Source organism: Euleptes europaea, chromosome 15 (assembly GCF_029931775.1).
Source record: "Euleptes europaea isolate rEulEur1 chromosome 15, rEulEur1.hap1, whole genome shotgun sequence".
In the NCBI taxonomy this organism is placed as follows: domain Eukaryota; kingdom Metazoa; phylum Chordata; class Lepidosauria; order Squamata; family Sphaerodactylidae; genus Euleptes; species Euleptes europaea.
The window spans coordinates 17,496,910-17,511,082 of NC_079326.1; the positions used below are offsets into that span (position 1 = coordinate 17,496,910).

At 39.4% G+C, this 14,173-nt stretch overlaps 1 protein-coding gene across 1 annotated transcript in view; it reads left to right on the top strand.

The window, feature by feature from the left end:
* The window catches only part of SLC35F5 (solute carrier family 35 member F5), a 32,056-nt gene extending 22,960 nt beyond the window's left edge, over nt 1–9,096 (top strand). Inside the window, exons 12-15 of the mRNA XM_056861320.1 lie at nt 2,168–2,258; nt 7,087–7,241; nt 7,696–7,787; nt 8,820–9,096. Of these exons, the coding sequence (XP_056717298.1) occupies nt 2,168–2,258; nt 7,087–7,241; nt 7,696–7,780 (331 nt within the window). The 3' untranslated portion in view covers nt 7,781–7,787; nt 8,820–9,096. The remainder of the gene's footprint in view (nt 1–2,167; nt 2,259–7,086; nt 7,242–7,695; nt 7,788–8,819) is intronic.
* The last annotated feature ends 5,077 nt before the right edge of the window (nt 9,097–14,173 follow it).

Consider the following 14,173-nt stretch of genomic DNA (forward strand, 5'->3'; position numbering starts at 1 on the left):
CAGAAGGCTGGAACACAGCCATGGGTGAAACCTGCACATGATAAGTGTTACAGTGGCTGCATATACAGTTCTGTTGTCAGTACTTTGGCTCTATGTACAATTCTGTTATCAGTGCCAGTCTTTGGCTGCTCCTAGTAGCTGGTGAAAGAGGATAGCTGTCGGTAATAGTGATACAAGAAGCAGGGAAGGCATGAGATCTTCCTAGAAAAGTAATGAAAACACAGTGTGTACACAGCTTTGAATCAGAGCCATCCAATTTATACATTGCTATGAAAATGATTTTGCCCTGACCTGAGTAGCCCAGTCTAGCCTGATTTCCTCAGATCTCAGAAGCTAAGCAGGGTCGGTTCTGTCTAGTACTTGGTTGGGAGACCACCAAGGAATACCAGGGTCACTATGCAGAAGAAGGCAATGGCAAACCACCTCTATTAGCCTTGAAAACCCTACTGGATTGCCATAAATCATATGTGACTTGATGGCAAAAAAAAATAATGAAAAGTTTCTTTGGTCATCTGTGGCCCTCGGGCTGCAGGCTCCTAATTGTTCCCCTGCTTAGGGTAGCCAGTCTGCCATCAATTAGATCATGCGCTTTCCCCAGCATAGTTCCTACTTTATGGAATGGACTTCCTAAGAAGGTGTTGGGAATGCAGCCTACAAAGGTGCTTAGGAGGTGCGGCAAGGCTGATCTATTTTTTAGAACTTTTAATGGGATACTTTTAAGGGCGGGGGTTATATTGTGTTCAATATTATTTGAATTTGTAAGCAAAATTGAGCTATGGGTAAGGCGGGGTATAAATATTTAAATAAATAAATATTCTGATACATTATCTAAGGACTGGTCTTGTGACTACTTTCTTATGGGCTGGAAATGATTTTATAGAGTCCTATTGCAAGTGTTTAGCTTTTCAAGATCAAGATCCCAGAGTAACTGTTCCCATCTCAGACATTCTAAGGACTAATTAACATATTCATGTTTATATCACTTCACTTAAATAGTGCACAATTGATGACTTTAAGCTAAGTAGGTGAACTGTTTCCAGTATCAGTTCCTTATGATGACATCAGGTAATACAATTTAACAGGATGCTATGTGCAGTGGCTCCCATGAACATACAAGTCATCCTTTATTATGATCACTGAGTAATGAATGTGCATTAATGAACCACTATACAACAAGTACATATACAGAGGCGTAGTGTGCTGAGAACCAGAGATTAGTTTGGAAGTCTGTTGTGAGCAGGAGGGATAGTATTTACAGAACTGAAGTATACATGTTAACACTAGTTAGGTAAAAGGTAAAGGTAGTCCCCTGCGCAAGCACCGGGTCATTACTGACCCATGGGGTGACATCACACCCTGACATTTCCCAGGCAGACTATGTTTAGGGGGTGGTTTGCCATTGCCTTTCCCAGTCATCTACACTTTACCCCCAGCAGCAAGCTGGGTAACACTAGTTAGAATCCTGTTATTCCATAGTGGGCAGTCTCAAACTGGTGAGTCCAAATGTGAAAAATTAGAATAAATTTGGAAGTCATGAGATCTTTATTGAGCTTAATCATTGTAGCTTTTTTGTTTTCTGATCTTGTTACATGCTTCAAATGATGTCCATAGTTAAAGGCCAAAATTCACATGTCATTGAGTATCAGTGATTCGATTGGATTACCCAACATTTGATGTAACATTTGATGTAATGTCAAAAAACAGTGCAGGGAGCAAGGCTGGAAGGAAGAATTTAACTTTTCACCCCATGTCTTTTCCCTGGTAAGGGGAGAAAATAAGTGTAAGATGGGATGTCTTTCCCTACTGGAACTAAAAGCTACCCATGGTGCCAGTTTTGGTTAGGGAAACAGGGTAGAAGGTGGATGTTAATACCCCCTTTCCCCAGTGCCACAGTTGGAGTCTATAATGGAGGTCCCTTGTGCTTGCTTTTTGAGACTAAAGTGCATTTTGTGGGAGACAGTTATGGATCCCTTTCATCATGTAATGTTTGGTCATAAATAATGTTAGGAATATTTTAAGTAAATAAAAAGTAACTATTAGTTTCATAATTGCATTGGACTGAAGAAATAACTTTAGAATCCTCAACAAGCCTACAAATACTGTTTACACTAAGGATAATGTGTTGACTGTTAAAGCTTTTTAAATTTATATTTTACTATTTTCTTAGGGGCTGCTTTCTTACCTCATCATTGATAGGCACACTTGCCCTGAGCCTTACAATACCTCTGTCCATAATAGCTGACATGTGCAAGCAAAAGGTAATGTACACTTAATTGATAACAATTGTGCTCACCACTGGTGTCCTAACAGATAATTCATGGACAATTTCACAAGACAAGGAGAAAGTATTATAGCTGTGATAAGGGGCAAGTTGTATTTAATTATAGAAAATTACCTTTGTTTCTTGTCTTTCTTGAATGCTTTTATCAGTGAAAGACCACATATTCCTCATGGTGAGGTAGCAGGGAATGATCATGACAGAAAGCATAGTAGAAGTTATAAACAATGAAGAGAAAATGTCCTGTGCGTAGTCCTTCCCCTCACTGTGCAATGCCTGCATGTGAACTTATCCTCTCAAAAGCTGTGCCCCCCTGTGTCCAGTTAAAACGATTGCAGCATAATCCCTGAGCACTGTGGGGAATGATTGATCTGTGTACACCTCCCCCCCATCCAACCTGCTTTCTCTACTCAGGCAAGGAGTACAATCTCAGAAAGATATGAAGTATGTGCACAGATCTATTCTGCAACTGCCCTGCTAAATCTCTTGTTTCTCACATAAGACGGATCTTTCTACAAACCTGAAAAGAGCCCCAGGTTTGCAGAAAAATATGAAATCTTAAAAAAAAATACATTGGAGGTTTAAAAAAACCCAAAAATGATAAAACGAGCTCCTGTAGCTTTAAGCAATGGATTCCCTCAGTGGCTGTTGCTAGGCAACCATAGCATTCCAGGTTTGGAGTTTTTGTGAGTAAAAGGCAGAGGAAGGGCCCTTTCCAGGCTTTTTTTGGCCTTTGAAGGAGGATTCATTGGGGTCAGTCCTGATTGGGTTAACAGCTCCACGTTGGGAAATTCCAGGATTTTTTGTGGTAGAGTCTGAGGAGGGCAGGGGTTGGGGAGGGTTAGAGGCCTCAGCCAAAGAAATGACTGCTTTAGAGGGTGGACTCTGCGGCATTATACATGCTGAGGTAGCTTCCCATCCAAAACCTCACCCTCCAAGTGTTCCAGGAGCTTCCCAACCTGGAGCTGGCAATCCTAAGGGGGAATTGATCTCTGTAGTTGGCAGATCTGTTGTGATTCCAGATTCATGGCTCCACCTGAAGGTTGGCAACCCGAGAAGGAAGCAGGAAAAGGGGAGAGGCTATGGGGGCTTTCAGGGAAGGAAAAAGAAAATAGTGGGGGAGGGGGGAATGAGATGCTTTCCACAAGTCCTTGCTGTTTCCCATGGGCTCTGAGCCAGATGATGTATATATCAGGAATTGTGGTGAAAAGAGTACCTAAAATCCTGTTTCCAAGGTCTCCAGAATGGCTTACAAGGCTTGATGTTTTATACAGAGCTCTGTAATACTGATTTGTTTTTAAGTGGCAACAGAATAGGTGATAAAGCAGGCTCGGTTCTGATTTTTTTTGGGGGGAAAGGGAAGTAAATATTTCTGTTAACATGGCCTTGAACTGTTATATACCTGTTACTCCATGTCTTACAGAGCAATCCACAAGGGAGGTGAAAAGGAATAAGAGCCAGTGTGACCCCTGCACCGACATTAGTGCCACTTGCACCAGCTAAACTGGCGCTAACGTCGGCTCCGGGGAGCAGCATGAGGCTTGGGTGCTGATGCAGCCTCACCAGCAGCATTTCCCAGGTGCAAGGGCACACACCGGCGCCACAGGGGCATTCACCCCGAAAATGCCCCACTTTGCAGACGTCAACTTGCGCCTGCAAAATTGGTGGTGCAGCCACGTGAAACCTTATGGAGCAGTTTCATGGGGTTTTCTACAAAATAGCCTTTTTGGCTTGCTGCGCCTGGCAGCAAGCTGCTCAGGAGGCAACCACACACACCCCACTGAGGATTGCGCTGTTGGTTACATAAACTGTCATGTCCCCTACAAAGGACTGTTTATGCTTTGTGATATAATTCCTAGTTTCCTAAGTGCCTTCATTGCTCAAATCTTCACATGACTACAATAAGAAGTAGTGCTACTGTGGGTACAGTTATCACAAAGCTATAGTGATAGTTTTTTTTAAAAAAAAATCAAAACTACCTTCAAACATGGCTTAAAATTCTTTCTAGTAGAGGAGTTTGTTTTACTTAATTGTTTCTAAGAATCAGGGATCATAGGGCTCCGTGAGTAGTCTTGTAAATTATATTACTGTGTAACTGTTTCAGGGACTCTGTAGGACAACTTTAGATATCTCTGAAATTATATGATGAATACGGTGTACAATAAGATATATTATACCTTTCACAGTGGGTGTTAATCCTTCTTGATATTCATTTTTAATGCTGGTAGAATTAGTCCTTATTGTGACACTTCCATTTTGAAGTGAGATGTTTCAGATATAGTGTGAGAGTAGCATTCAGTTCAGCTATCAGTCTGAACAATAGCAATAGCATTAGATTGATGTCAAAGGAACTCACACAATTCAGACCCTAAAATTAAATAATTCACACTTTCCTCCTCTGTATCCACAGCAGAAATACTTCTGATCCTTAGTATGTTTTTTCCCTTTTCATTTAATCTATGCTGCCCCCAGCCTTGAGATCCAGGAACCAAAAAATAATTGTTTTGCATTGGAAGAGCCATGCGTACCTGGCCAAGATGAAGCACAACCAAAGTAGCTTTAAATAATTTTGGTGGTTAATGTTGAACTGAGAGGGTGAGCAAAACCATGGCAAGAGAGAGATTGTGTCACTCTTCCACAGTGCTTGTTGTTTTCTAATTGATGCATTTACAAAAATTTAGACTTTATAAACATATAGGATATATTAACATGAAACCTTCTGCCTTTTATTGCTCCAGATTCTTTGTTAATAGTGGTCTTTGCTAAGATCCTTTTCTAACTCATCAACATCACTTTTTTAAAAATAGAGTAACTGGTTAATGTTCCATTTTTTGTTGCATAATTCTAGAGGTGTGCATTGGATAAAGCTGGATTCCCACCCGCTCAATACCTTTTCATTATTTGGGGGGTTTTTTATACTAAAAAAAATGGTGGCGATAAAAGGGAGCCGAAAAGTGGATCCCAAATAATGCCGAGCAAGGCCAGCGTTCAGTTCTGTGCCAATATTTTTCAGGTTTAATACACCCCAAAAAAGTTTATTGTCCAGGAGAAGCCAAAATATTTATTAGGCTTTTTTCAGATTTGTTCAAAAAAATTCCAGGTCTATTAAACCAGAACCCAAAAAATACTGAAAAAAGGTGCACAGCTCTACATAATTCTTATTAACTTATTTTTAAAAAATATTATAAGCAAGCATATAGTTACAAGTGAAGATCCGTGAGATTTTTGGGAGGGATCCCATCTGTTTATCTTGTTTCTCCTGCCCCCCCTGCTTTCTTTTCTGCCTGCCTACCCCTGCTGGCTCTTTCTCTGCCCTTTTCTCCACTCTTCCTACTTTTCTTACCTTTTCCTCCTCCTCCTGGGCTCGTCCAACAGTGGAATTTCTTTTGCCAACCCTACTGCTTCTCTGGTAACTGCCATACCTGGAGACGCTGCCTCCACTTGCCTGGCTCGCCCATCCTCACTGCCACCTCTGCACTTTCTCCCTGTCACTTCTACTGTTCTCCTCCTGACGTGCAGTGCCTTGCAGTTGTTCCTGCTGAGTTTGTTCATAGGCTTGCTAAGCAGCCCTCAATATTGCAGCCAAGACCACCCTCCATACATTTTTAAAATTTCCAAAAAGAGTTTATAATATCCAGCATTTATACTCTACTTCAGTGGTTCCTGATCTGGGGTTATGGAATTATTGTAAGGGACCCGTGAGTCCATATGTACACTGAACATTGTCATTTTTGTTCTTTTTGTCTATGTATTTTCTCATTCAGTGGATACTAATAGTACAGCTGTTATCATTGGGGTGTCCAACATTTTTGATGTTAAAAAGGGGCCTTCATACTTGAAAAGGTTGGGAACCACTTCCCTACTGTAAGATTCCATACAGTTGGGAAATATTTACATCTGAAATTTGGAGAGGCCAAAAGTAGACTCCTTTAAAATGTGGTGTTGGAGGAGAGTGTTACGGATACCATGGACTGCCAAAAAAAAACCAAATCAGTGGGTTATAGATCAAATCAAGCCTGAACTGACCCTAGAAGCTAAAAGACTAAACTGAGGCTATCGTATTTTGGTCACATTATGAGAAGGCAAGAGTCACTAGAAAAGACAATCCTGCTAGGAAAAGTTGAGGGCAGCAGGAAAAGAGGAAGACCCAACAAGAGATGAATTGACTCAATAAAGGAAGCCACAGCCCTCAATTTGCAAGACCTGAGCAAGGCTGTCAAAGGACATTTTGGAGGCCATTGATTCATTGGGTCGCCATGAGTCGGAGGCGACTTGACGGCACTTAACACACACACACAAATTGTGATAGAGGCAAAAACAGCAATTCATTTCAGGACACCACAAATTATAATATTTCTTAACTATTCAGGAGATCTGGAATAAGACATATAATTTATGCACAAAAAATCAATAGCTATAGGTAATACTACCTTTCAGCATCCAGCAATTAAAAAAGTGTATGAGTGACTTGATTTTGTGTGTGTCCTTCTTAACATATCTGAATCTATGCTTTCTTGCTTTTGGGAATATTCTTGAGTGTTTGACTTCGCAATTTAGATTTTACACAAGAGTTTCCAAATAAATCTCTGCTAAAAAAGAAGAGAGCATAGACCTTGTACTAGCCTGATTTCTTTTTCTGTACAAATATTTTTTTCTGCTTATAGATAGATATGTGGTAGAGTACTGATAATTATCCTGGATGGTGTGCAGTAAGTCCAGTCCACCTATGTTCTAGTCTGCTTTTGCTGCAGATGAAACAATGCAGTGATCTATTTTTAACCAAAATATTATTCTTGTTCTAATTTCAGGTTACATTTTCTTGGTTATTTTTTGCAGGGGCAATCCCTGTATTTTTTTCTTTTTTCATTGCAACTCTTCTGTGTCACTACAACAACTGGGATCCTGTGATGGTGGGAATCAGAAGAGTTTTTGTATTTTTCTGTAGGAAGCACCGTATTCAGAGGTAGGATAACCTCTTTGCAGTTGTCCCCCCTCCCATGTCCTCACCTTTGAAATTAATAATCTTAAATTATAACTCAAGTATCTCAGGTTTTGTACAAGACCTCATGTTGTCTGAAACATTTTAATTAGAAATCTTAAGACTTCTTGCATTTTGATTATCCGTCTCAGACAAAAGCTTGACTCTCCCATTTTCTCTTGTCTTTTCAACAATGTGCTAATTCAGATGTGTAGGTAAATGTTGTCTTCTTCAGGTTATTCTGGATAGTGCTAGTTTTAGTCAATATCTTAGACTTTGGGATAGAGAATGAAGAAGGGCAGAATTATTCTGAACTCTTAAAGCATTGAAGGACTCAAGATGGTTTCCATTCTGCCACCACAGAATTGTAGGGCATGTTGATGGAGCTCTTCTGTGTGGATTTAACAAAATAATTTCACAATTTTGTATCATTTTGTAGAACACCAGAAGAAAGTGAACAATGCGAAAGTCTCATTGCAATGCACAGTGTTTCTCAAGAAGATGGAGACAATGGCTGTTCTTAGGCAACAGGTTTGTATAATAGTGAAATGTTTATATATATAAAAAGTCATAAAAGGAAAAATAGATTTGGATATCAGAATATAGTGATTTTAATTGCCTGCATGTCTATTGAACTTGATAGCTGACTTATAGATGTTGAAGTCCATTACTTATGAAAAACCACTTCAGAGGGTCTATCTGAGCATAATCGTCGATCAACTTAGTCCCATTTTAACATGTTTAAAGATTCATTATTAATTTTGAGAAGGATCCTTTTAGTAATCTAAGTTATAAAAGTAAACAGTTGCCCTATTTATAGATAACTATTTCTAGGTGTGACTTTTGGTAACCTTCAGCCCATTCCTGAGGGGGAGGGCTGAGCCGGTAGCTGGAGGCAGTGCCACCGCACCACCTATAAAGAATGATTCAACACCCACCCACCCCGGAAGCCAGAAAGCTGCCCTTACTTTCCAGCACCGTGGATCTGCTCTATAGCGTTCTATGGGGCTACACCACCTAAAAAGGTGGCATAACTGAAAGTAAGGGCAAAGGGGGTGTTCCTGGCCTGAAGGGGGTTAGGAAGCTGCCTAAAGGCAGCTCCACCCCTGGAATGCCCCGGGAACGCCCCCTGGGACGACAGCGCATGGATGTAAACCGTCAGGACACCATTGGAAGTCTGAGCTGGCATCTCAGGGCCGTGCTGCCACAGCAGCGCAGAGAGGCAGACATGACCACCCCAACACTGGCATGAGCTCTTGCTTGCCTCCTAGGACCTTTCGACCTCAACGCTCAGGAATGGACTGATTGGCTTGCTCAGATATTGCTGCACAAGTATCCTGAGCAACGCCCCCCCCCCCCAAAAAAAACCTTTTCCAGTAGTGTTCCTTTCTATTTCCTTAATACACTAAAATTATAAGCAAGCTGCCATATGTTCATGCCCTGAAAACTTTTCTTATTATTTTTCAGTAACGTGATTAGAAAATGTACATTATAAAGTCAAAAGACTGCAGATTGTAATTTGGTACTACTATTAATTTTCTTTTTCATTTCTTCGTAATGTAGGATGAAATGATAGCTCAGCGAAGAGACAATCTTCTGGAAAGTCCCCGTGGAATCATTTTCCAGTGCCTCTTTTGAATCTTTAAATGTTTCAGTTCATGTGAAACTTAAAAATACATTTCTTCCCAACCCCTCTCAATTTCCAATCTTGAATCAGTTTGATTATAGAATGACTTTACTACAGGAAATTCCACTCCTTTTAAGAAACCAGCCTGCCTTATAGAACTGTTGGTGACATTACTTGACATAATCAAGAAAGTGAATGCTGTACATGTGATTTTTTTTTCAGCTTTCATATGTTAAAATGCTGGACAATATTTTTACAAATACTTTTCAGATTCCTTAATGTCTGTGAATCATAACTTTGTATAAGCTTTCAAATAGAAAAAAAAAACTAAAACACACGAGAAGCCTGTAATAGGTACGAGTAACCATTTTCGGGTGTATAATCTCTACTTGAATAATAGAAAAGGATGGAAATTATTGTAATTATTTGGATACATTCACTGCAGAAGTTATTATGGTTTTCCAACATTACACATACCCTATCTACATGAGCGACCTTGTAATAGTTGGGTGCCTTGTGCTTCAATATGTATTGGGTCTGAATAAAGTTAAAATGTTATTGTAAAAAGTTAACATCAAAGGTGGTGCAAACATTAGATTCAAAGTTAGTTGACACCGAGACCCTTCTAAAATGTGCCAAATTATTCCACATGCAAAACTGTAAAGACTGAATGCTTTCAGTTCAAGTAACAATGCTGGAGAAGGAAATTCAGCTTCTACACTGGAATGTATGGGCCGTGAGCCAAGTTAACGCCTGACAAGCAGGTCCGTGATTGTTTCTCCAGCCTCTTTATTCTTTTTATGGAATTAGCTGCAAGGAGCTGAAATCAGAAGCGGAAGACCATCATGGGTTTCTTTTAACCCATTTCTTGCCTGCAATTTGTCTGCTCCAAATCCCCAACATCAGCTTTCATGTGCACTGTTTCCCCACTTGCTGACGGGGGAGAATGGGCACACTGTTTGATTTTTATTTCAAGTCAGGTTCCAAATGGTGGTTGTGCCCATGATTTGTAGTTTGGGCTCTGTGACCCAGAGGTTTGCCTGTACAGTTCTTTGTGGGCAAGAAAGGTTTTGGTGCATATTTCCACTTCCTGCCCCCCCCAAAGGCCCTCTAGTTTCCAGGATATCTGATAAGAAGGAAATTTTTTAAGCAGTTTGCTGTGCAAGGGGTGCAGTTTGAAAGGGTTTGAGGAGGAATCTAAAGACCTCCTTCTCATGAGCAAGACCTTGCATGTGCCCAAATAGTTATTGTGTAATATCTGGGAATGTTGATTAGTCAGACGTGGACAGTCATCATTCTAAAGGTCTGTATAGCAGTGGATGATGTAAATCACAGTAATAGACAAGGTTGTATGTGTGTGGAAATAACATACTGCCACCATTGAGGTGTTTTTAAAAATTCTGTTGATTCTATACTACACTACAGAATGTTTTCAAGTTACAGCTGACAATGAATTGTCATTCATATGAAGAGTACAGATCAAGTAAGGAAGGAGGCAAAGGTTTTAGAGAAAAGCCTGACAGAACGATTCTAGGCAGACTTACTCCAGTCTAAGCCCAATGAAATCAAGAGACTAGAATTGGTGTAACTCAGCATAAGTTTGCATTGTTAAATGTAAAATGTTGGCACTGCTGTGGATTTTTGGATTACATTTAGCACTAAACAGTAAAACAATCCTTAAAACATAAAGGTGACGTGCCTTCCAGGGCTAGAACCCAAGAGTGAATATGTACAAACCCTGTGTATGTGTAACATGCTGTCAAGTTGAAGCCAGTTTATGGCAACCCAGTAGGGTTTCCAAGGCAAGAGACTAACAGAAGTGGTTTGCCATTGCCTTCCTCTGCTTAGCGACCCTGGTATTCCTTGGTGGTCTCCCCTCCAAGTATTAAGGTAGGGTCTATAAACCCTACCATTTATTATACTTAAAATGGCATGTTCCTCAGCCACTAAAGTGATTCAAACTTCCCATTCTCTCCATTATAAAATGGCAATATAAACTTGTACATTCCTCTCTCTCCCTCTTAATGGAGAAAGTTCTAATTGAGCCTGATGATGTCAATGCAAAGAAAAAAAACTTGACATTTCAATGACTACAATAAGTACCTTGACTAGGTTTTTTCCCCTCTTTGTCATCCAGAATAATATTGTTCAATATTATCATATCTATTCCCTGTTATGAATGGTAGTAATTAACCTGCCAAACTTTGTACATGTGAATTGTTTACAAAAGAAAATGCATAGCTGTCAGTCATTATATCTGTCACATGAACAACATGGTGGCCTCTTTTCCATTTGATTACTTGCTTGATTTGCTACAGCACGTATCTTTGACCTTGCATTAAGTTCTGCCCATTGGCAGGATAAAAGAATTTTCTCCCGTGAGAACATTCATCTTCATGAGAGAGCTGGGTTTGAACTGCTCTGAAACTGAGAAGCTATTATTGAGTCCATCAATGGACTCCATCAAAGACAATTATTCGCTGCATAAAAAGTTGCTGTTTTTATTGAAAGTGTATTGAATTAAAACATTCTCTAGAACAGTAATGTTAATGACAACCGTAGCTATATGCTTCATGTGGCCAACTCTGCTTTAGAAGCAACATTTCAATGTTTATAGGGAGAAAAATGCTAATTCTACAATCAGTCACTCTTTAGATAAAAAATATAGTATTCAGTTATAACTATAAGAAGGAACCTATCCTTGGTTTTACCTCACACTAAAACTGCATAATCTGTTTTTAAAAACTCTGATGGAAAAGTATTTTTAAAAATGCATAGCAATAAAATGATATGTTGACCTTTCAAATAAAGGTTTTATTTTGCTCAACATTCTTTGTATATCCAGTAATACCACTAAATGGTGGCCATTTTGGTAAAAAGTTCCATTATATTGAATTTGTTTAAATGTGCTCAGATAGATCAGCCTGTAAACTAAACAAAAACACTGAAATTACTATTCTTACTATTATTTAGCTGTTGGGAGTGGAATATAAAACTGAAATCACTGACATGTTGTAGATTTTTTTAATAATTACGTCAGTGTTTCAAAATGTACATTATTACAGTACGAATTACAGAGTATATGTTACAAATAGACACTGAATAAATGTGATTTTACACTTTTCTACACTAAATTGTCTTTTTGGAACAATAATAATTCTTCATGTCTACCCTATTACTTTTAAGAGAAATGTTAATCTTTAAAAAGTAGCTTTAAAATATTATGACCCATGTCATTATTTTTTCTGTGGAGGGAGGATACCCTGGTCTTTGTTGCTCTTCCCATTAAACTTCGGATGCAAGGCCAAAAAGAAATGCAAACTCAAAACCTTAGTATTGTTGAAGGCTTTCACGGTCAGAGTTCATTGGTTCTTGTAGGTTATCCGGGCTGTGTAACCGTGGTCTTGGAATTTTCTTTCCTGACGTTTCGCCAGCAACTGTGGCAGGCATCTTCAGAGTAGTAACACTGAAGGACAGTGTCTCTCAGTGTCAAGGGTGTAGGAAGAGTAATATATAGTCAGAAAGGGGTTGGGTTTGAGCTGAGTATTGTCCTGCAAAAGTATTGTCCTGTAAGTATCAAGATAATGTGCTAATGAGGGTATGGTATGTTAATATGGAACCATTGTATCCTGAAGTGATCTGTTAATGTGTGTAATCCAAAACTAATCTGTATGGCTATTGTTGAATGTTGTCTTTGTCTGGAGGTTTTTCAGGGCAGGAAGCCAAGCCTTATTCATTCTTAAACTCTCCTCTTTTCTGTTAAAGTTGTGCTGATGTTTATGAATTTCAATGGCTTCTCTGTGCAATCTGACAAAATAGTTGGTAGAATTGTCCAGTCTTTCAGTGTCTTGGAATAAGACCCTGTGTCCTGTTTGTGTCAGTCCATGTTCAGCCACTGCTGATTTCTCAGGTTGGCCAAGTCTGCAGTATCTTTCATGTTCTTTTATCCTTGTTTGTATGCTGCGTTTTGTGGTCCCGATGTAAACTTCTCCACAGCTGCAAGGTATACGATATACTCCTGCAGAGGTGAGGGGGTCTCTTTTGTCTTTTGCTGATCGTAGCATTTGTTGTATTTTCTTGGTGGGTTTAAACACTGTTTGTAGGTTATGTTTTTTCAAAAGTTTCTCCATCCTATCAGTGACTCCTTTAATAAATGGCAAGAATACCTTTCCTATGGGAGACTGTTTTTCTTGAGTTTTCTGATTTTTGTTTGGTTCAATGGCCCTTCTGATTTCGTTCTTGGAGTAGCCGTTTGCTAGCAGTGCGTGATTTAGATGGTTAGTTTCTTCCTTGAGAAACTGTGGTTCACAGATCCGTCTTGCACGGTCCATTAATGTTTTGATTATTCCTCTTTTCTGTCGGGGGTGGTGGTTGGAGTTTTTGTGTAAGTAGCGATCTGTGTGAGTTGGTTTCCGGTAGACCTTGTGACCTAACTGAAAGTTTGATTTACGGATGACAAGGGTATCAAGAAATGGGAGTTTACCCTCAATTTCCTTTTCCATGGTAAACTGAATGTTTGGATGGATATTATTAAGATGGTTTAGAAAGTCCATTAATTTTTCTTCACCATGGCTCCAAATGGTAAATGTATCATCTACGAACCTGAACCAGACTGTAGGTTTGTAAGGTGCTGATTCTAATGCTGTCTTTTCAAAATATTCCATGTAAAAGTTTGCTATTATCCAGTAATAGCAAACTTTTACATGGAATATTTTGAAAAGACAGCATTAGAATCAGCACCTTACAAACCTACAGTCTGGTTCAGGTTCGTAGATGATACATTTACCATTTGGAGCCATGGTGAAGAAAAATTAATGGACTTTCTAAACCATCTTAATAATATCCATCCAAACATTCAGTTTACCATGGAAAAGGAAATTGAGGGTAAACTCCCATTTCTTGATACCCTTGTCATCCGTAAATCAAACTTTCAGTTAGGTCACAAGGTCTACCGGAAACCAACTCACACAGATCGCTACTTACACAAAAACTCCAACCACCACCCCCGACAGAAAAGAGGAATAATCAAAACATTAATGGACCGTGCAAGACGGATCTGTGAACCACAGTTTCTCAAGGAAGAAACTAACCATCTAAATCACGCACTGCTAGCAAACGGCTACTCCAAGAATGAAATCAGAAGGGCCATTGAACCAAACAAAAATCAGAAAACTCAAGAAAAACAGTCTCCCATAGGAAAGGTATTCTTGCCATTTATTAAAGGAGTCACTGATAGGATGGAGAAACTTTTGAAAAAACATAACCTACAAACAGTGTTTAAACCCACCAA